Here is a 21872-nt window from a genome sequence, read left to right as displayed (position 1 = left end):
ACAACTGACTGAGGAGTCTGATGAGCGCCAGAACTGACGCAGAAGTTGCCCTTCCGTTGGCTACCTGCTGGTGACCATGAGTTGAGAGATCAGCATTACTACAACCTGAAACCTGGCTATGGTCTTACGTGGTCAGAGTCAAACATCTGCACCTGGTGATCCTCACCCAGCAGAATGGCTCCTTGGGAAGACACACCAGGCAGCGCCATTTAGGCCAACTCCAAGCGAGTAACAAACCTTCATGAAACCAGAGAAAGACAAAGGCAATATTCAGCCTCTTTTCCCCCCTCTCCAAGCAGATCTTTGATCCACCTCGGGCCTCAGCCCCACTACAGTTGTACAAAATGGAGCGAAACACATGGCATGCTGTTGTAGAACAAGCACACTCACATTAATTGTCTGTGTCCTTGGTTTCTTTGTGTTACGGTCTGCTGCAGGCATTTTTGTTGTGATTTTACACTACAGACATCAAGACCATTAAGTGCTGAATCTCCCTTGCTTACGCTGTTCCTGATGTTTGGCAGAGCTGGAGAATGCTACCTCGGGGTGCTCCTTCCCTGGGAGCTCTGGCGGGATGTTGCAGTTAAGCCACATCCACACAGCTAAAACCACAGAATTTAAAAACAGCTGTGAAATCCAACTGTGTCTGATCTGCCTTGGTGTTTGGCCGGCCTCTGTGGGGCCAAGTTTTTTTGACTCAAGTAAAAATATGATTTAGCACAATTCACCAGACTAGGCAAAAGCATTTGTGGAAGGTTTTTTTCAACCTACTTGTAACAAACAAATTTGGGCCACCACCTATACATGCCAGAAAAAATGTTTATCTTGCTTAGCCAAAATTGAGCAAAATAGATTTTTTGGCAGCATGGACAAAGCTTTAGGCTTGACTTTTTTTTAAGGTCCCCTCCTAATTCCAGTTTTCCATTCCCCACCCTTTGGAGTTTCTCAGATGATTCTCTCTCCCTAATGGCTTTTCAGTTTGGGTACTGTCCTTTAATTTTTTCTCCCTTATGTTTTTTTCTTTCCTTTAGTCTTTTTTTGCATTTGCTTTCTTTCTATCCTGTCTCTTGGAAACATATTAAAAGACCTCCTATCTCTACCATTCCTACCTTTTGTTTGCCAAACTATTTTCCCCGGCCAAAGGTATATCCTTTAATACCCCTTGATTAAACTTCCAGTGTGTTAAATGATTGGGAAACAGGAATCTTAACAGTGGCCTAAGACCACTATTCCAAAAAACATAAGGAATTTTTTATTTACATGTGTCTTACTAATACAGATACATATATATATAGATAAATATATTTTAATACTCTCACCACTTCCTCAAAAATAGCACAGAAAAGATATATGTAAGGAAAAATGGACTAAAGTGGGACTTTTAAGCAAGACAACTTCAGAAAGAGCGTAAAATAGACAAATCCAATAGCTTAACACGGAAAACTAGAGTCTATAATTTCCAGACACACTGGTCTTCCTTCTGATACTACAGACTTCATATGTTTCCCATGCAATGGACCTCAAAACTCCTATTTATTTAGCATTAACAGCATGAACCAATTCTAAGATGGCTCACACTCCAAAAAGCCAACAGGGAAATTCTCAGCATTCCAGCTAGAACTTTCTGAAATTTTATTTGAATTTTTAAAATTCCAAGTCAGACTAAGTCTCACACTGTTCACAGTAAGCACTGTAGAGTTTTGTGTGTGTTCCCAAGGCTAATCACACTAACCTACGTAAAGGCGTAAGTGCTATTTATTTTCTGCTGAATATGTTTCCTAAAAATTTTCTCACTGTCTCCAGAGATCTTAAATCATAGTGGTAACCAGTTGTCTTGGGGATGACAAGAAGCAATTCTGCACAGGCATTTGTTCAAAAGAGCCTCCCCAGTGAATTCTTCTAAGAGTTCATATCTGCATGTATTAGTAAGAGCCTCCAAACCATTGCCTCAGACTCACTTTTCGGAATATATGAGCACTTGAAATTAGTTCCTGATAAACTTGTCAAGGGCTCATTTTATCACTTTTTAATTGAAAGCAGGTCACTAAAAAAAATTTGTCCATGTTCAGAATGCAAAAGTATTTAGGACGGATATGACAAGTCACTCAAGCAACACTGACTGTTCAAATAATGCTTAAAAGGTCAATACATAATGCTGCCCAGAAAAAGAGAAACTGTGCTTCGGCAACCTCTATGCATGCTTCACAGTCACATCAGGACTGGCTCCCAAATACAAAGTATGTGCATATACCATGCTAGTAACTGATCAATGGCTATTGTTACTCATCACAGGCTTAGAAAATATCATGAAAAGCTAAATTACATCTAGAATATGTTAACTCTCATGGTCAATTTATCAACAGCTCAAGAAAGAAGGCTTTGGTTTGGTTTGGTTTGGTTTTTTAGGAGTCCCATTGGAAACACTGATGGCATCTTCAGCAACTGCATCACATTGTTCTGATACATTTCCATAGTGGCTCTTCACAGGTTCAGACAAGAAATGGGAAGGCTGAGATCACTTTCTTGCTGTGTATGTTACTCTGAGATCCAAGTCCTTGTTGGGTCAGAAATCACATGGCGTATTAAGGGCTTAAGATTAATTCTGGAGATTTGAACTCCTATTTTGACCATAAGCCATGAATGGAAATGGGCTACAGAAAAAATAAGTTTGATGAATCTGGGCCATGGAATAATAGAACTTCTTAATCAAGCAAAAATGAGTGAGTTAATTTAAATAATAGATGTGCTTTTAGCATCCTGCCAAGTAGATCACACCATTACCTTGTTTTGGGAATCTGACGAGAAATGACAATATTAGGTATTTTATATTAGAGGAGAATCTTTGCTGGGGTCCGTTTATGTTGGCAATTTCTATGTTAAAAGGCCAGGAATAATCTGCTCCATTAAAGAATGGAATGAAATCTACTCTCTTCAGGCTGGTTAGCAGAGTGCCTTTTTCTTCTTCCTGATATAGACCAGATTTAAATCTAAACTGACTATTAGGTGAGAACTCTGTTGTCCATTACCAATTCCTGAAAACATGTTTTCATCTCTTTATAGCGAATACCAAGATTTTTTTCTACTGGGCATAAAAAGTAGTAAAAGCAAAAGTAATATCCAAGCCAATCCCCAACCTTCAGAAGACTACACAACATGCAGATGACATCCTATACTTGGGTAATATATTTCACTAGATGATAGATGAAGAGAGATTTCATACGGTATGTAGGGATGTAATATTAACATCAAATACATTCCAACTCCCTTATCTAATCTAATGAGCCATTTAACAGTTGATCTATCAGGTCAAGTCTTTGAATCTGTTATGTGCCATGGGAGTAAAAGATGCCTATTATTTAAATAATCATCTTTTTGACAAAGGTGAACTTGATCAGTAGTAAAGATTGTTTCCAATCAACGATCTTCAAAAGGTCTCTTCTGTTTCTTTCCAGACGACTACACAAAACATCACAGTACATAAAATACCTTGGTCTAATCCACTGCCACTTGTTTTCCTCTTCACCATTATTTCTTGAGCTTTATGAAGTACTTTTGTAACTGTTTTGGGCCTAGAGAAGGCATGCTCTTACTTTCATATGGAAACTGTAAACACTTTCATCCTTCCACTGCCAGAACACACACACGCACACAAGCTGGCACATTCTTCTAATCACAAAAGGAAAAAAAAAAAAAAAAATCACAGCTGTAATATTAATAGAAAATATATTCTGGTTCATGTCTGGTTACACTCAGGTAAACACTGATAAGTCATGTGTGAGGCTCTCATACACAGCTCTGCCACTGCAACACCAATCCTAACATGCCTCAGCCTCTTTTTAACATTGTCATACAACTCAGTCCTGAACGGCTTCTCACTGATTCACTCCTCTCCAGTATTAATAATATACATGATTTATTATAGCTGGCCATAGTTGGTAGTTGCTTTTTACAGAATAATAAATATATGGGCCTTCATCTCCCCCCAGAATCTGAAACTTCAGTACAGATAGGCAAGTATGCCAAATTCTGCAGCAATGCTTCCTCCAAATGATAACTTTCAGGCGTCACTCCTGAATATTTGCAAAATACACGATGAAAAAATCTGTCCTTGTTAAGCTGTTCTGTATGTCCTTCTAAATGTTGCACAAGTGGTTCAACAATATATATAAGAAATCAAAGTACCACGTTAAACGAAACTGTCTATATTGTGCAACTGTGTCCCCAATTAAAGTAGTGAGCTCTATAAGCACCATCTTGGCCATCTTAGGAGGTACATACCCTGCCTGATTTTTGGCCAATCTGTATTGCGTTACAGCATGGGGAAATTGCAACCCTAGCACCATTTTTCAAGAGCAAACTAAAGTTAAGACTTAAAACCAATAATGCCGAGGCAAATCACAGTATCTTCCCTCCCAGCAGTCCTAGTACAGTAGCTCTTCACTACTTGCTATACTCAGGCAGTGTTTACGGAAAGTCACTGAGTACCCTGAAGAAGCAAGTGTCTGACCTACCCATAGCACTCGCCTCCAAGTGCACAGTATTCCTAGCACAAAATTAAACACTGGGGACTAGCTTGCCACGGCATTCACAGCAGGGCTTTACAGCACGCTCAGTCACAGTGTGTTCAGCATAACATACCGAGAACAAAACACTTTAGCAAGAAACACTGAAGAAGGCTGAGCGAATGGCATGGTATCTTTGGACCATCACCAAAACACCAGGTCTTCATAATACAAGGTAATATGCAAAAATAGAGCTTAACATAAACAGTAGGAATGGGAAAGCGTTGCCAGACGTTAATGAAAAGCTAACTTTCCTAGCTTGGGAAAATTCATTCATCACTACAAAGCCATTGCTTTGCAGCTTGGTTCAACAGCAGAGAAGTATGCCTAAAGAATTCCTTATAAGTAGTAAGAATTTTATAGATTCTTTATAAAAAAAAGTATTATTTTAAACATACCAGGTTCAAATCTAATGTGCAATCCTATGAATGTCTAATCAGTTTTGCTTTCTTCCTCTTCTCACTTTCAAATTCTGGTCTCCTGGACAACCACACAGCAGCAGAAGAAATTTCCAGTAGTTCAGGACATTTTTGCAATTACTAAATCTGGTTTAAATGACCTTACGATAATAGGCATTACCATGTGTAATAATCACCTACAGGGAAAAAGCTTTGGCCTAAATGATCAATATTCTTTCAAAAAGAACGATGAAGATTGCTGCCTCAAAATGCAATCCCTGTACAGACCTGTTTTAACTTTCCCCTCCGTAGCCTGGAACGGACTACCTGAGATAAAGGGGCATGGCACAGCGGAGCTATGCTCTGAGATCTCATTTTTTCTTTGGTGTAATTAGGCTACATCATGGTCCGTAACTCAGTTTCTGCACTCCCAGCTTACAAGGGAAATGCTCAAAAGCAAGAAACAGACAGCAGTGGGAACGCTATGCTATGCAACTCCTGATTTGTAAGTCAAATTAAATTATATAGATGGAATTGCAAACACTCAAGGGCCCCCCTAACCCAGGGTTCGCTCTTCTTGCAGTACAATATTAATGTCTTTAAAGAAAGCAGCTGCCTTTCCACATGCCACCGTGGGCCAAAAATAAGCTGCCTGGCCTAACGTGACTGACCAGACTCACACACTTTGCCTCTGTTCTGGGACCCTGTAACGCGAGCAAGCTACAGGGGGACGGGGCACCACGTTAGATGCTGCACTGGAAATGCCTGTCTTCTTCTGGCACAGAGAGCACCACTATTTCTTTTCAAAAATCCCCTGCTCTTAGCAAGGTTTGTTTTTCTAACTGGTTCCCAGCAACCTCTTGGGGGTTCCAAGCCCAGAAAAGTAATTACTGCATTACTTTGGCCACAGACACAATATCAACCTTGTTAGACTTGGCCTGTGGAGACAGCCAAACACCTGCTGCTGCAGCATTTATTTGATAAGCTTCATGGTTCGCTAACATAAACCTGATCCTGCTGACCTGCAGGAGGATGAAAAGGAGCCGGGGGGAAAGGGTGGAGCAGGTAGGCGATCTCACGGCCCTCCAGCCCAGTAGCTTACAGCCCTCTCTCTCTCTCAGCGAGCTCCCATTTCTCTTTGCTTTCTTGTTCCCTGGTGAGAGCTTCAGAGAATTGGTTTTCCCCCTGCAGTTATGCAGGCAGATGTGGAAGGGGCTAGGATTCCCATGCCTTATGACGGATTAACTGACAAGTGCAGGATCAATACGGGAATTGTTCTAGCTCTGGCTGCATCTGCAGCCTTCCAAAGCAGACAGAATAGCTGCACACACTCTTGTTGGCATGGTGGTGTGTGCACTGAAAGGCTGGCTTAATACCAAAGTCCATTAGTTAACAGCAAGGGGGGAAGGAAGGGCTGCAAATCAGTCAAATCAACAGATAAAAGGTTGGGGAGAAAAGCAGATGTAGAAATAGAAACTTGATTTTTATTCCTCAAATGACGCAGTTTTCTTGTCTAGTACAAAAAAATAGAAAGTAGGGGTAGAAGGAAATAAATAAGGTTTTGTCCCAAACAGGACTGTCTCTTCCAGTGGATATTGCCAAGCAATATTTGAGGAAAAAACAGAAGTGCCAGGGGACTTAGGAAGGAGAAAATAACCTTCCCAACTATGGAGCTTGATATCAGGAAAGAAACTTATTCTTCTGACAGGCAAGCTTGCCTCCTTCTCAGCCTCACCTTTTTCTAGGCAGAGTGAATCAAAAGTTGACTATTTAGCAAACCAGGAAAGGACATTTCCATGTATCTTCTAGTTTACACTTACATGGTAAGGGTTTGACCTCAGGATAGTATGTTTTCTAGTGCACCTCTGTCTGTGTATGTTAATAGTGCATCTTGGAGATACACAGTGTGATTCACCCACTTGGGAGACAGTGAGAAGCAGATGAATCACTTAGGATGACATCAGAGCCAGACCAAACTTTTACACAAAACTTGCCAAAAATCTGAAGAATAAACCCCTGAACATGTGTGAAATTGTCTACACGAGCACCTTCCATCTTATTACACCTTCTTCCGCTGGCTCAGAACTTCATGAACTTTATTTCCTGATGGAGAAAAAACTGCAAAAATTCAAGTAATATGCCACAAGACATTTTCTGGATAGATCCAACGCAAATCAAAGCAAAAACCTCAAAAGAAAACTTCTGTTGTGGATCCTCAAGCCCAGTTTTGCAGGTATGTGAAATGCAGATAATGAATGATAAACATCTGAAGTTTTGGACTAGTACCAACATTCTACTTTTGTATTCACCCTTCACTGTACAGGACTCACAGCATCAAAGCGAAACACTAAGTACACTCAGAAAACCAGCGTGACTGGATTCTCAGAGCTCTACTAACACAGCCGACTGTTCTTCAATTTCTGACTTTATTGACTAGCCTGTTTCTCTCTGAATGATACAAGGCAAATTTTTTAGAACTAGTAATTAAGGAAGAGCAACAAATAACCTGATACTATTAAGAGATTCTTGTGGAAAGTGCTGCAAGCAAGAAGAGAGAGAGTGTAAGTGAATTTGACCCACACTGGGAAGCCTATATTGCTTGGAAGCCTGTGGGTGCAAAAGATCCACAAAGTAAGTGTTGCCCAGCATGAAAATCTTGAGAGCAACACACAATATGTCCAGCTCCTGGAAAACGCACCAGACTGAACCATCTTAGTTTCCTTGAAAATTGCTCATGACTGAAGCCACTAACTTCATTCTTCCTCTACCATTTTGCTTCAGGTTCTACGCCAATGTTCACCAACAGGCTAAAAGCAAGCCGAAACAACTCCAAATGCCTTGTTCACTCACCAGGCAGTGGTGATAAGGAAGAACTCATGGCCTGTTCCCCAACAGCTGCTAGAGAGACCAGCAGCAAAACTCCCATGCTAACGACAGTTTTACTGCTTGGAGTTCTCTAAGTAATAAAGCCATCTCATTTCAGAAAGTATTAAGCATCATCACAGGTAAAGTACTGCAATAACTGTAAAGATCCTCCTAAAGGTATTTCTATAAAAAACCTATCATATTACAGGATGCTTTTCTATATTATTCTGCCTTTTATTCTTAAACCTAGTTTCAGACTGTGAGCAAATGTACACCTTGTACAGCAGCTTCCGCCCATAGTTTCCCCAGAGCATCATACATGCAGAAGCTCCCTGAAGGATATAAGTTTCATGGTGAAATACTGGTAGACTGTTACACTAGCAGGAATAGTTTTAAAGAAAGTTGAACAGGTTTGACAGCACCCAGGGTGAACTACTGCGGGTTATCATCTCAGAAGTGGCACCTGAGGAGCTTGACCTGACACATCAGCAAAGCACTCTGAAACCACACTAAGTTTGGAACACAGCAAGGCAAATGAGAAACAACAATGATGGCCGTACAGCTTACTCAGACCATCCCCAAGAGAGCAGCCATATGCTGACAACGAACACTGCAGCCGAAAGGAACCAAAATTGTACAACAGCTTCTTAAAATAAATCCTCCCAACAGGCCCTGCTTCCTGTTCTGTTAACAGCCACCAGAGGAGTGGAACTTACTCTGAGTCACGTAAATGCATGTGTGCTCAAGAGCACTAAGCTCTGGTGCCTAGGCACGTGTGGCTGCACACGCTCTTGTGCAGTCAGCTACAGAACCAAGAGAAGAACATGAAAGCAGGATGTCTCTCTCTTCTCTCTCTCCGTTTTCTTCCTTTCTGCAGAGAACTTTATGTAGTTGAAAACTGAAAAATTGTGAGCTTTTTCCTCTCTACAGGTAAAACGTGAGCAAGTGTTGCAGGCCCTTAATAGCACACGGGTAACTAGAGCTCAGCCTGGTACACGTACTCAGAGGTAACACATCACCCATGCTGTGTCATGTCCCTGGGAATCTCCAGGATCGAGAACTTACCACTACGCCATTTTGTATGAAGGATCAAACTGGACAGGGACAGGGTAGAATATGAAGATAAAACATTCTTCATGATAACTGAATGTTATGTTCTCAAATCTTTTATCTCATTTTCAAAAGCATATTTCTACCTTTATGGTTGTGAAGACAACTTTTACATTGTGAACCAAGAGTAAGCAGTACAGTAAGTTGCCCAAGTTTGCAAACACACTAAAACAGGTTTCTTGAAAATAACTTCTACATCATATGCCTTGAAACGACTGTTTGAACCCCATCCTTCTCCCCAGAGTTTTCTGTTTGAACATATCTGGTTTCTTCAGGTTTGAATCAATGGAAGAAAAAGACTGTGGCTTTTTGTCATGTCTTGGGTTAAAACCTATTGAAACCGGTAGATCTAGCACTACATTTCCTTTCAGGCTAAATAAGGCTACAGTTAAATAACTCTTTGTTTAGTAATTGCTAAAAACAAAAGACTGCAAAAAAAACCACAGGCTGTGCAGGGTCTGGACCTCACAAGACAAAGGGAATCATGGGAACAGATGCCCCAAATGTGGAGATTATGGCAATGAGTAGTGCAGCTCTGCTCCTAAAAGTGTTGCAGATGAATATGGTATCTTTGTCGACATATGAAGCAGATCCTAACACGTGGGGCTTACTGTAAGCCAATGTTAAGTACATAATTTTTACTACATCAACCTGCTGTAGTTATTTCTTTGGTATTTTGCTAGCTGTCAATAGTAAAATAGTAAAAGCATAAAACTGTCTAATATTTAGGGGGGGTAAAGAATACTAAGAACAGGTTTCTTCTTAAAGAAAGCCATCCAAAATGAGTTAACTCTCTCAGAATACTGATAGGGTACTTTAAAATAAATTTCTGAAACACATTAAGCAGGTGAAAAGGACTTCAGTTTCATCCTTTAACCACACCTTATCCTTCGCCAAATCCTATATGGCTAATTACTTCCAGTTATTTCTGAATAAAGTTTTAACTACCTCTGTTGGAGTCAGCAGTATCTAATGTGTTGGGGAGAGGGGAGGAAGTGATCTGAGCGTTAGACAAGTAATAGCCTTAATGACAGAATAAAAGCAAAAGAACAAAACGGAGTAACTGTAAAGGACAGTAGACTGATTTGCTTATAGCAGCATTTGAGGAAGGCCTAGAAGAAAGTGGGACAGTTAACAGTATCCAGAAGCCTTTATTTCAGCTCTATCATGTCCTAAGTTTTGGCAAGAAGAAATACGGGCAGGAAATGCTAAGAAGATTTCCAGTCCTTTCACCTTGATACTCAAATAGTCTTTCTCACAGCACCAGTACATCAAATCAAACTTGATTTATCCTTTAAAAAACCATCTAATTCCCCAAAGCTCTGCAGCATCTCTGGCCCGTTTTCAGAGCCCTGTGGCACACAGGAGGTGGACTAGGTGCTGAGGAGGAGGTACAGCATGTGTTCAGGAGAAGGAAGGACTACATGAGTATCCCATGGAAAAAACGTGTCCTCCTCAACCTAGTCTCCAGATGACCTGTATAAATGTGAGAAATTATTTAAGTCAAGCAAAGTATAAGGGATTACGTGTGTATTTAAACCTTTGCTTGAATTGACTTATAAAGTGGGAAAGCCATGAAAATGCAAAATTCACTTTGGAAAAATATGCCCAGATAAGGATCTATAAGGCTTTCTGGATTATCTGTGCATGTATATATGTCCTTTAACACTGTAGAAATGGAGTATCCTACATATAATGCTGAACATTTCAGTATCCCTGTAAATTAGAAAAGAAGATGGAAAACAGGACATGGAGAAATTCTTTTGTCCACTATTACACAAAACTGGCAAGAATTAGCAGCTGAAGCCAGATATCTTCAGACCTCAATGTTAAAACCATATTTCCTTTGATATTACTCATTCCTAGGGCACATTTAAAAGAGCAGTGAACAGCCAATGCTGATTGTTGTGGCTCATTAACCAGTCTGCAATAGATACGTGCCCTGCCTATACTCATTTACCATAACAAATATTTGCACATAGGATTGTAGCAGTGGAAAACACACACACAAATATCATCTCCGTCAACCCTTCCTTTCAAGGCCTGGTTCCACTCCCTCCTCCATCTCAGTCCCTCCATTAATCTCCCCATTTGCCTTTTAGTTTTGCTTAGATTACAAGTTATAGTCACTAAGTACATGAAAACTGTAACCAAAGACTGTCTGTGCCTAACATAATCATTCAAATACTTTCCAGCTAATGATTTACTGTTTGCTTCACTTCTGCACCCACTGTCTGGCTTTTTTAGGGCAAAGACATAATTTCTTGCATGTTGCTAGAGGACTACACACACCAATGGGGCTAAGAATGCAATAAAAAAGATTTAACGGCAAAGGGGAAGAATAGAACATTTGAGTATTTTCCCTTCAGCAGAAAACAGTATGTTGCTACTTCAGTGGCAAAGGCTCCTATGCCCAGAAGAAGCTAAGAGCTGCCTTCTGAGAGTGCCATGCCAGTGGAAGTACTTTTGGCTCAACATGCCCATGTGATTGCTGATCTGATTCTTGAATGAGACAATTCACTGTCTATTTCTGGGGAGAGAATGAATGGAGGAGTTAGATCAATTATCTGAGAGTCTTCAGGATATACTCTGACAGATGATGAAAGGTCTCTAATATGTGATTGAAATACCCTGTACCAAAATACTCACATTAAACCTCGGCTGATTACACACAGGTCTGAGCTATCTCAGACCTTCAGAACAGGAATTGAGCTGTTTATCAGTGAAAGCCAAACTTCTAAAAAGCTGGCTGCCCACTACAGAGCCTTTGTGTTGGGTGAATTAGCTTCAGGAAGAGAATCAAAATGAATTAAAACCACATGGAGATCCTCTCCCTTCACCCTTCTTTTCCCCTTTCCTTTTGCTATATGAATCCCCTCACCACAAGACAGAGGCCAGTTCAGTCTAATTTAGTCCAGTGTTTTTGTTTCCTAAAGTCTCAGTCTTGGGCTGAGTCCATTAATAGGCTGCAGCTGATTTTAATCTAGATGAACTCAAGACTTCTCTCTTCTTTGGTTTTAAAAAGATTACAAATTGTGTGTTATATAAATAGAGGGAAAAGGGAAAAAAAGAACCAGAATGAGTAAAAAATCTGCTCTCCATTAGCTGACCTGCTGAACAAGCCTGTGATTCAAATAAAGATGAGAAATGAGAGTTGTGGGGGAAAAAATACACAACTAAAAGCTCTAGTGATTCTGCACCCAGACACACTGGTAAGAGGAGATGCAGTAATGTCTGATAGCTACCATTGCTGTCCTAACAACACAAAAGAGATATTAACGAGACTCCAAAAGTGGCAAACCAGATGCCTCAAAGACTGTTCTGATAGTTTGCAGCACCCCTTCCCAGTTAAACTTAAAATCACTTTGATTAGCAAATATGACCTCTTCGTATCTCATGTGTCTCTGGTAGTTAAGTTATTAAGTTGGTCTTAGACTAGCTCCTTGTAGGTACTTGTGAGAATAAAAGAATGCCATGATACCTATGCAGACTGATTCAAGTGGGATCTCTAAAAAGGGGTGCTGAACCTAGAGAGAGTTGCCTCAGATCAGTGCTAAGTTACTTTGGGAGAACAAGAAGGTGTATGGATATGTTGTCCTCTAAACAACCAGTTCTGCTATACACCAGTACTAATACGATTATGGTCAAAACACTTTTGTCTTATTGATACCAGACCACTCCATGTAGACATCTTTGTTTCCTCTCCTCCTGTCACACAGAAGGAAGGAAAGCTGAATGTCATAATCCTCCTTCATCTCAGAAAGGGCAATCTCTTAATCAACCTTCTGAACTACCTAGACTTACTCCTTTTCACTTCTTAGTACAGTGTGGTTTTAGTGTACGTCACCCTAAACTAATATTATGTGCTCTCAACCCCAGATCTCTCAGCATCAGTTTTCTTTATTAATTTCCTTGTGTACTGATTTTTTTAAATAAGACATTTAAACACTCAGGGAATGCTATCATATGATACTACTAAGGATCTGAAAATTGGGAATGCCAATCTTAAATTATTTTAATTTTGGGTGGGAAGGGGCTGGCCTTTTTGGTTTTATTATGCCAGCTTGAATTCTCTGGCTGCTTTATGTCACTTCGGAACTCTACACACAGTCATAGGACATGATGGCTCAAGACTGCATGAATCCATGATTTTTAAAATAATTGCAATAAGCTGCAAATGTGACACTAATTTTTCTTGATGTTCAACCTCAGTGCTGATGCATTAAAAGTCTCCCTTTAGAGGAATCTCGTGAACAGCTCATACACAACTGCTCTATTTAAAAATGGCCACTGCCACAGAGGAGCAAAGCCAAACATGAAGGGAATATAACAAGTGAATAGAGTGTAACCACTCACAGAACCCTGCAGTCACAGTCCTGGTGGAGAGCAGCAGGATGGCAGCCATTTGGAAGGAAGAGAGTTACAGAGCTGTCTGTAACAGACTTTTGTTCTTTAACTCCAGCTGAAAAATATAGGTAAAAAACTGTTTTCAATCCACAAGAAAAAAAAAGGTTTTTAATAACCTATGAGCAAGATTTTAAGTACTCACAAACAAAAGATTCCAAGAAGCTGGAGTTTTGATGTCATTATGATAACTTAAAAATTTCAAAATAGCTTTGATTCCTCAGAGAATCCATTTCAGAAATCCAGAAATGTTTTTCTCCGCTTGCTAATGCTGTCATTCAGGGAATCACACACATCTGTTTTACAGAAACAGAGTATATACCTGCATAAAGTAAAAATCACCGTTTTGCCATAAGAAGGAAATACAGCAGACGCAGTAAAAGTGCTCGTAATCAATAATATACAGTAGATATGCAGAGAAACAGACAGACAGACATGAGTAAGAAGAATTACATGATCCTATCAGCTTTACCTGAATACAACCCCTTGTAATAAGTCTTAATTGCAAAGATAAACGTGCCTGGATTAAACCCAGCAATTTTTCATTTCTGGCTAATGGGGCAAATGTAACTTGGAAGGGGTCTGTATGCAATCACCGGAGGTTTTATTTGTGTAACTTTTCTGGAGTTTGACTACGACTGTATTTGATTGCATGTGGGTGGCTGTGGGACGGGCGGACAGCTGGGTGAAAAACTATGACAAAAGGAATCTTGTCCCATTTCCTGCCTGCGCTTCATTCACTAATGAGCACTGCTCTGGGTCATTCTCAAGATTTCTTCATCTGTTGTTGTCTCGTCTGCAAAAGGGGCACCCCAGCAGTGGAGCTGTTGTCAGCTTGTCTTGAGAGTTTATTCTGCTGCCTCTCACCCCTGCAGCTGTGTGGGATTGTAAGTGCCTGGCTGTAAACAACGCCATATTTCGTGCTTCTTTTTGGATGACCTGAAGGCCAGTCTGAGGCCAGATGTGTTTGCTGGTGTAATCTGTTTCCCATTTCTTGTGATAAATGCGTATCTCAACAACTAATAATAAAGTGAAATCAGGATTTATCTGTTGTCTTCTTCAGCGTGATTTGTGTTGGAAAAAGAATGTTAATAAAACATAGCGAAGTTCTCAGTCTCTCCTTTCTTCCTGGAGTGCTTGAAACGTTCAGTGAACATATCCCTACGAGTAAACAACCGGGCTGGTGCATCTGATGCCATTAGACTCCTGCTGTAGCAGCCAATATCCCTCTTGCTAGTTTGCAGCAACAGCCATTTTGCTTCTTTAAGAAACACTGTTTTGCAGTAACACGGTCTCATTTATTCTTGTTTCTTTTGTCTGATCAGTTCACTTGAAAAAGTTTCCTCCTGGTAACAGGTTTAGTCTTTTTACTAGGATTCTTTTATAAAAGGCTTCTACTTGTCTGCAGGCAGGTTTCAGCTATCTCCTACAGCCAACTATTCTGTTATCAAGTCCAGTCCCTTAATTAGAAACCCCACTAGAGCCATGCGAAGACTGCATCTCTCTCCCTGTGTCCAAGATAGCTCTCTGTGAGCTCCAGTAAGCCTCTATCCAGGGAAAACGAGTAAATCACACCCAATTTCATTATATTAAAGAGATGTCTTTTGATTTGTCTTGTAAAATGGTATTGAAATAGCTTTCCCCTTCCAAGCAGGTGGAAAGGTGAGGCAGAGGGAAGAGGAAAGCTGCAAGGGCTTAGCCCCACCCCATCCGCTAATGGCCCACAAGGCATGTGCTGTTGCAGTCCAACACACAGCTGTGCTCCCCATGATTCTCCCTGTCTTCTTTCCAGTTAGAATCATAGAATCATAGAATCATTTAGGTTGGAAAAGACCTTCAAGATCATCGAGTGCAACCATTAACCATGCCCACTAAACCATGTTCTTAAGTACCCTGTCCATTCGCTTTTTTAATATCTCCAGGGATGGTGACTCAACCACTTCCCTGGGTAGCCCATTCCAACGTTTGACAACCCTCTCAGTAAAGAAATTTTTCCTAATATCTAACCTAAATCTCCCTTGCCTCAACTTGAGGCCACTTGCTCTCATCCTATCTCCAGCCACCTGACAGAAGAGACCAACACCCACCTCACTACAACCTCCCTTCAGGTAGTTGTAGAGAGCAGTAAGGTCTCCCCTCAGCCTCCTTTTCTCCAGACTGAACAACGCCAGTTCTCTCAGCTGCTCCTCATAGGACTTGTGCTCCAGGCCCCTCACCAGCTTGGTTGCCCTCCTCTGAACACACTCCAGCAGCTCAATGTCTTTCCTGTAGTGAGGGGCCCAAAACTGAACACAGTACTCCATGTGTGGCCTCACCAGTGCCGAGTACAGGGGGACGATCAACTCCCTGCTCCTGCTGCCCACACTATTTCTGACACAAGCCAGGATGCCGTTGGCCTTCTTGGCCACCTGGGCACACTGCTGGCTCATATTCAGCCGGCTGTCAACCAGCACCCCCAGGTCTTTCTCTGCCGGGCAGCTTTCCAGCCACTCTTCCCCAAGCCTGTAGCGCTGCATCATATCCACCCCTGCTCCTCATATCTATCATAGTGGAACCCTCACTCCCTATTAAAACCTCTGCTCAAGTCTGTCAGAGACACTCCACCAACGAGAAGCAATTCCATTAGGCATAGCTTTGATACCAGACTTCCAGTCTTCTGATATCTGCTACATAGTCTTTTACGTCCTCTATAAGTTGAAATAATGATTGATAGATAGATAGATAGATAGTCAGTCATAAAAACAGTTTCTATAAAGGAAGTCATAGGGTTGTCATTTCCCCAAGAAGCCTTTCAGAGAAATGCTCTAAAGTTTCATCCCAAAGGTTTTGCCAAGCCCTCTAGTCCTGGGAGGGAAAGGAAACCCCTTCCACAGTGCTAGGAAGCTCTAATTACAGATGCATCAAACCAGCACCTACTTCTATTCAAGATAATTGTTCCCTGACAGTACTCAGAAGCTGATCTATTGTCTTCAAGTGCACTAATGAATGTTAGTTACTCAGCCAGCCTTGCTAGTTCTTTTCAGCAAATGGGCCACCAAATACCTAAGTAAATTCTATTTCTTCTGTGCCTCTTCAGTTCTTTATTAACACCCAAGTACAAAAACTGTAACTGCATACATAAACCTCCATGACTGGCATAACTGAAGACAACTGTTTTAGCTGGTACGGAAGACACAATTTATACCATTAAAACCACTCATCATGGTATGTGAGAAGGAAAGAAACCCTTTTAGCTTTTAAGAAACAAATAATTTCTATGGTTAACAATTAGGAAAACAAAACAAACTGGAAACATTTGTATTTGTAAACTGAGTATACTTGCTGTGGCTTGACTAAGATGTGCTAAACGTAATCTTGGATTTTTTTCTTCAAAGAACCACCATACTTTAAAATGCTAGTAACATAAAAAACCTAAGCATGGGCAGAGTCATTCCCTCACTGCTCCATCTGTGTTTTCAGCATTTTACTGCGCTTTCACATCTACTATGTGAAGTAAAGATCAATCTGTTTCCAGGAGGCTACTTTGGTGGGTGGTCTGAGTTCATTCTATTTCTTAATTTTATTTTCCAGGACATTCGGAGTTTTCTTTCCATTTTCTCTGTTGAACTTAGTGGTTTTACAGAGCCACAATACCAATAACATAATATGGAGTATTTGCTTTATTTCTTCCTGTATCCAGCATGGTTTTGCACACCAGCTGATCACCTCCAGAACCACAAGAAGCATATCAAATTTGAGCTTGGCCCTAATTCTCCTGCTTCCATCAGTTTTGTATATAGTTGACATACTATGACCCCTTGAAGAATATTCCTTACACTTGGCCCTCTCAGTAGTTTCATGGGATTCTGCCCATTCTCTTTGTATTCTTATCAAATGCTTTCACTCTGCCAAATTAACATGGCCTCAGAACACTTGCATTAAAAAAACCAAGGCTATTTTCTCTAATTAAAGATCTTGCTCTGTCTACAGTAATGTTGGTAGAGCCTTCACAAAACATATAATCTATGAAGCCACTGTATTATAAAAAGTTTGCAAGCAGTCTTCTGAAACTCGTGTCTTACTCGCTGGAGAAAGCAAATCCTTTATCTGAGCTAACCAGTAGAATAGAGTTGTGAGCACAATTAGATTCTGGAATTATGGAAATAGACACTGTCATAAATGCGTGAAAGTGTCATTTTGTACATCACACACCATGGTAACCTGTGAATTAACAAGAAATCAATGCAGGGGTGCACCCTGAATGTGAAGACAAAGCTGATAAGTATTTGTGGGCTGCTTTCATTTTGTGTTCAGAAATTTCGAAGCATCATATACAAGGAATGAACTCTTTATATCAGAATCAAAATACGCACCCACTTTTTTCAAACACCCCAACAACACAGCGTTGCCTCTAGTGGGGTGTAAATCTGTTTCTCCAGTGTCTCTTGGTACATAGAGATGGTACATGGCCTACAGAAAGCCAGAGTAAGACTAACGCACAGGCAGGCTAAGCAAACTTTCATGATTGCAAGGAATATCTTTAAATCATAACCTGAGCTTAGCTGAAGACACAATCATTGCCTGAGTCATCTGAAAATCCAAAACAGTGTCTCTGAGCATGGTAAACTGTCATTAATCTGACAGTGTGTCAGCCTCATGACTTGAAGGACAGGGAGAGGGATGCAGGGATTCTGCCACTTCAGCACACAACTCTATGGGTGGAGCAGGAGCAGAAAAGTACAGTAAGCCTGACTCAGTCTCCAGCAGATACATTCCTGATGCTTCAGCAACATGACTGAACTTTACACTCAGGACACCCGGTGCCTGTCAGACTCAATAAGGAAATGGCATCTCTTACTGTTCCTCATGGTGAGCAACAATGCAGAGGAATCAAATGGCAGAGAAGCAGCAAAGCAGAGGAATCAGGGTTTAAAACCAGGGTTTTAAAACCTCACATGACCTAAATAAATACTAGCACTGACATACCTGATTTGGGGCTGTCATGCAAAGGAAGCCTAGTCTTTAGATAAACAAAGCGTCCGCCCTTAACCTCCTGAACTAGCAATTTTCCCTGTCTAATACTGCGGAAAGGTTATGCTGCAGTGCCCTGTGCTTCCTCATATTTAAAGTTAGGGTAGCCAAGGGCAACAAAGACTCCTTCCTCTCTAGCCTGATAGCAGAGTTCTTCCTTCCTTTTGTTCACATGAAGAACAAACACCCAGCTGAACAATAACCATGGATGCTTCATTATGATGCTCTTCTGGGCACCCAGCCCTGGTTAGCATTATCTTACCACTTGGTTTTGTTTTGAAGGAAACCGTGAATGGTCTTTTCAGTTGCTGGTGTTTCAAGATCAACATTACCTCTACTTCCTCTGTTTTCAAGTCTCCTTATTTTACCAACAATATGTGGCACTAAGAAGAAAAAAAAAAAAGACACAGAACCAACGAACTGAGAAAACTGCCAGTCTAAGAGGCAAGCAATAACAGAAGGCCATTTCAACTAGCTTTCTCTGAACCAGTTAAGCTACTGATTCTGAGCATTAGGAAAAAAACCAAAACCAAACCCAAAGAAAGCCAAAACAACTTAATCCTTGGCAACTGTTGAAGGAAGCGCACATGAGGAACACAGTGCCTTGGAATATACTTTAGGCTTGGAATACACTTTATTTGAAAACATCCAGACATCTGATCATACTTCCTGAAATCAACGTCAGCAGCAGACCCCTCCCTGTCACATCTCCTACTTCATGGACAAAAAAGCCTTTAGTCATTCAACAAAATCCATACCCTCTGATCCATAACAGACAGGTGGCAAACCTGATTTACCACAGCATTATCACTTGTGCATTCCTGCAGACTTTCAGTCTTCTTGGACAAGCAATTGTTTTGGACAAGTTACTAAATTATCACTCACTTTTCACACTATGGGAAGGACAGGTGAACAAATTTAATGACAATTGTGCAGTCATCTCTGGACCATCAACCCAGGCATAGTCAAGAAGCTACACTGAAAACAGGTGTCGGTGTATGCAGTTCCAGTGGTGACTGGGAAGGGGAGCAAAGGGGGACAGACAGCTTCATCCTCAGCCAAGGCTCTTTTTCTGCAAAGATCTGTCCACAAAAGACACATTCTCGAACTGAGTGTGAGGCAAGCTGGCCTCAATTAGCACCATGCTGTCGGCTGCAGCCCTCAAGCGCACCAGCTCATTTACCCCCTCTGCCAGAAGATGACTTGAGTTTGCAGATTCAGTTTGTGCGTTCAAGTTTCCCACGCCTTTGAGTGATACGGCGGTAAGCAGTGTTCTTCCTGAGCCCAGACAGCTGGGACCAGCTAGAGGGATGCCTTTCTCTCCTCATGTTCAGATGTGACAGTGGAATTTAGTTCATTCTACACTGCAGAAATCTGGACTTGCTCTGACTTCTGGCCACCGCTTAGGAACCTTTCCTAGGGCATGACAAATCTTCCAAATGAAAATCAAACAGTGCCTCGGGTGGCTGCTTGTCCTCACTGCTGCTACAGTAGGTGGGAAGCTATGGGTCAGCTGTGTGACCACCCATTGCCCAGTTCAGCCTAATGCACATTCGAGACAAAAAGGGGGAGCAAACCCGTTTCTCAAGGAAAAGAAAGTATCCTGGATGAATAAAAGCTAGCTCTGTTAAACTCCAATAGACTCCTATTCAGTATTACTCAGCTGGAAGGGCTGTAGCGATGAAGCAAGGCCACAAATTTGCAGGGGAAGGAGGGCTGAAAGGCAAAGAAGAAACGACATACCTTTGAGCTCTGGTGTGCACAGCATGAGGCCCTGCATCTGTATCAAATATGAAGGTGGCTGGGATCACATTACGGAACTATCAGAGCTATGCTTTAACCACCCTAATTTAGCAGTTTTGGCTTTTGCTACCACATTAGAATACATTGGCTTGATTTTCAAAGGTAACAAGCACCTACAGCTCCCACTGACTTCAGTGACAGCTGCAGCTCTAAAAATCAATTTAAGATAGTTTGCATATCGAGAAGAACTGAAGGAAAATAAAAGGCCTATTGTGTGAATATGAAGAGTTTAAACACTGCTGATGGGTGGTATAAGAGTCCCTTCCCTTTTCAAATGAATTTCACTTCATGTTTTGTTTGGTTTTCCTGTTGATGCATCCTGCACCCTCCAGTGCTAAGCCGGTGGGATCCCACATACTTTTCCTGGCATGTGGTGTTTAAAATAAGAGACCTCAGCAATCGGATATCCTCAGCATTTCCAGCTATTGAACACAATCATGAGTACTGTGATCCAATTTCAGAGCAGAAAAGAAAAGATATGTAGGAATATTCTCCCTGTGCTGGTATGGGGCAGACAAAAGAAAACTAAGCAAACAGGATGTTCTGCTCCTCTGTGAACTTCAGCAAATGGCCACGGCAGACAGGATACAGTCTACAAACTCGCAGCTGCAATGTGCCTGTATGTGCCTGGCTGCCCAATACCTTGTTCTGGGTAATTCACTCGCAGCACAAATACAGCATGAAGGAAGTAAAAGGTGTAGTGTGCAGTTCCCACCTGACATGCCTCAAGACTGAAGTCCTTCATCAAACACATGCAGCCTGAAGGAGGAATGGGATGTTTTCTGTATGCTACTAAGCAAAAGAGTCTCATCCCTAAACTCACTCAGAACATCTTCAGGAGCGCAATGCTTGGTGTTCCCGACTCAGGACATCAGTTTGCTTATTCTAAGCTTATTCACTCAGTAGTAAGGCACATCCCAGCTGAGGTCTCCACAACAGCACACAGCACTCTGGGAAATCACTCTATTGCAGACTGCTTGATAGCACTCTAATAGTCCCACAACATTTTCTAGAAACGTCACTCTTCACATCTCTGCTGCTGCTTCTGGAGAGCATACCTTCACAGGGCATTGGACTATACCGGAGTTTGTTTCTGTAGTGGAAAAGCTGGGAAGTTTAAATGAAAATAACATTCAGTGGACAATAAAGTAAAATTTTTTCAGCAACCACATCTCTTGTTGAACTGTTAATTGTAGGATCATCTGCCTGTGCTTCCTCTTCACCCATGCAGTCATGCTTGCGCTGCCTTGCCGCAGTTGAGCCCTATGGCAGACCCTGTAGGGTTATTCAGGTGCCAAACCAAGGAACAGCCAAGGCTGATACACCACGCTCTAAAAACCTGCTGACTAAACTTGTTGCCTCTCATCTCTGTAACCCTTGGTTAACTCAATCCAGCCCTGAAATTTAATCTCACAAATTTTTCAGGGGTCTTCACAGAACTGAATGACAAAGGGCTAGATTCTGGTTTCATTACAACATAAACAATGAGGAGAAGCACTACAACGATCATTAACACTATGTTAAAAGTTCAAATGAACATTACAGAAAATACCTTACAGTCATAGCCCAATGTTATTAATTTTAGGGAATGACTGTAAGGAGAAAAACCTTTTGAAGTAAAAACCTGTTTGTTGGGAGGGTTTATCACGTGTGTCTGTTTTTATGAAAGTGCTATATATTCCTGTTCCATCTTATCAAGACAGATTTAAGCTTATATGAT

General features: G+C 41.2%; 1 protein-coding gene across 21 annotated transcripts in view; it reads right to left on the bottom strand.

The window, feature by feature from the left end:
- The window catches only part of RAD51B (RAD51 paralog B), a 495227-nt gene that overhangs the window by 147769 nt on the left and 325586 nt on the right, over window positions 1-21872 (bottom strand). For 10 of the 21 annotated variants that reach the window (XR_003925819.2, XR_003925817.2, XR_003925818.2 and 7 more), the window contains exon 11: window positions 13292-13397. The exons of 10 other annotated variants lie outside the window; for them this stretch is intronic. Coding sequence is in view for 5 of the 11 variants with exons in the window: in XM_030031133.2 (XP_029886993.1) it covers window positions 13292-13397 (106 nt within the window). In the remaining 6 variants the exon portion in view is untranslated. Of the gene's footprint in view, window positions 1-13291; window positions 13398-13484; window positions 13662-21872 lie in introns of those variants that run through there. One more of the 21 variants, XR_003925824.1, reaches the window with a different exon arrangement.

Source organism: Aquila chrysaetos, chromosome 2 (genome assembly GCF_900496995.4).
Source record: "Aquila chrysaetos chrysaetos chromosome 2, bAquChr1.4, whole genome shotgun sequence".
In the NCBI taxonomy this organism is placed as follows: domain Eukaryota; kingdom Metazoa; phylum Chordata; class Aves; order Accipitriformes; family Accipitridae; genus Aquila; species Aquila chrysaetos.
Note: the sequence above shows the minus strand (reverse complement) of the source record. Positions and strands in the feature narration are given on the sequence as shown.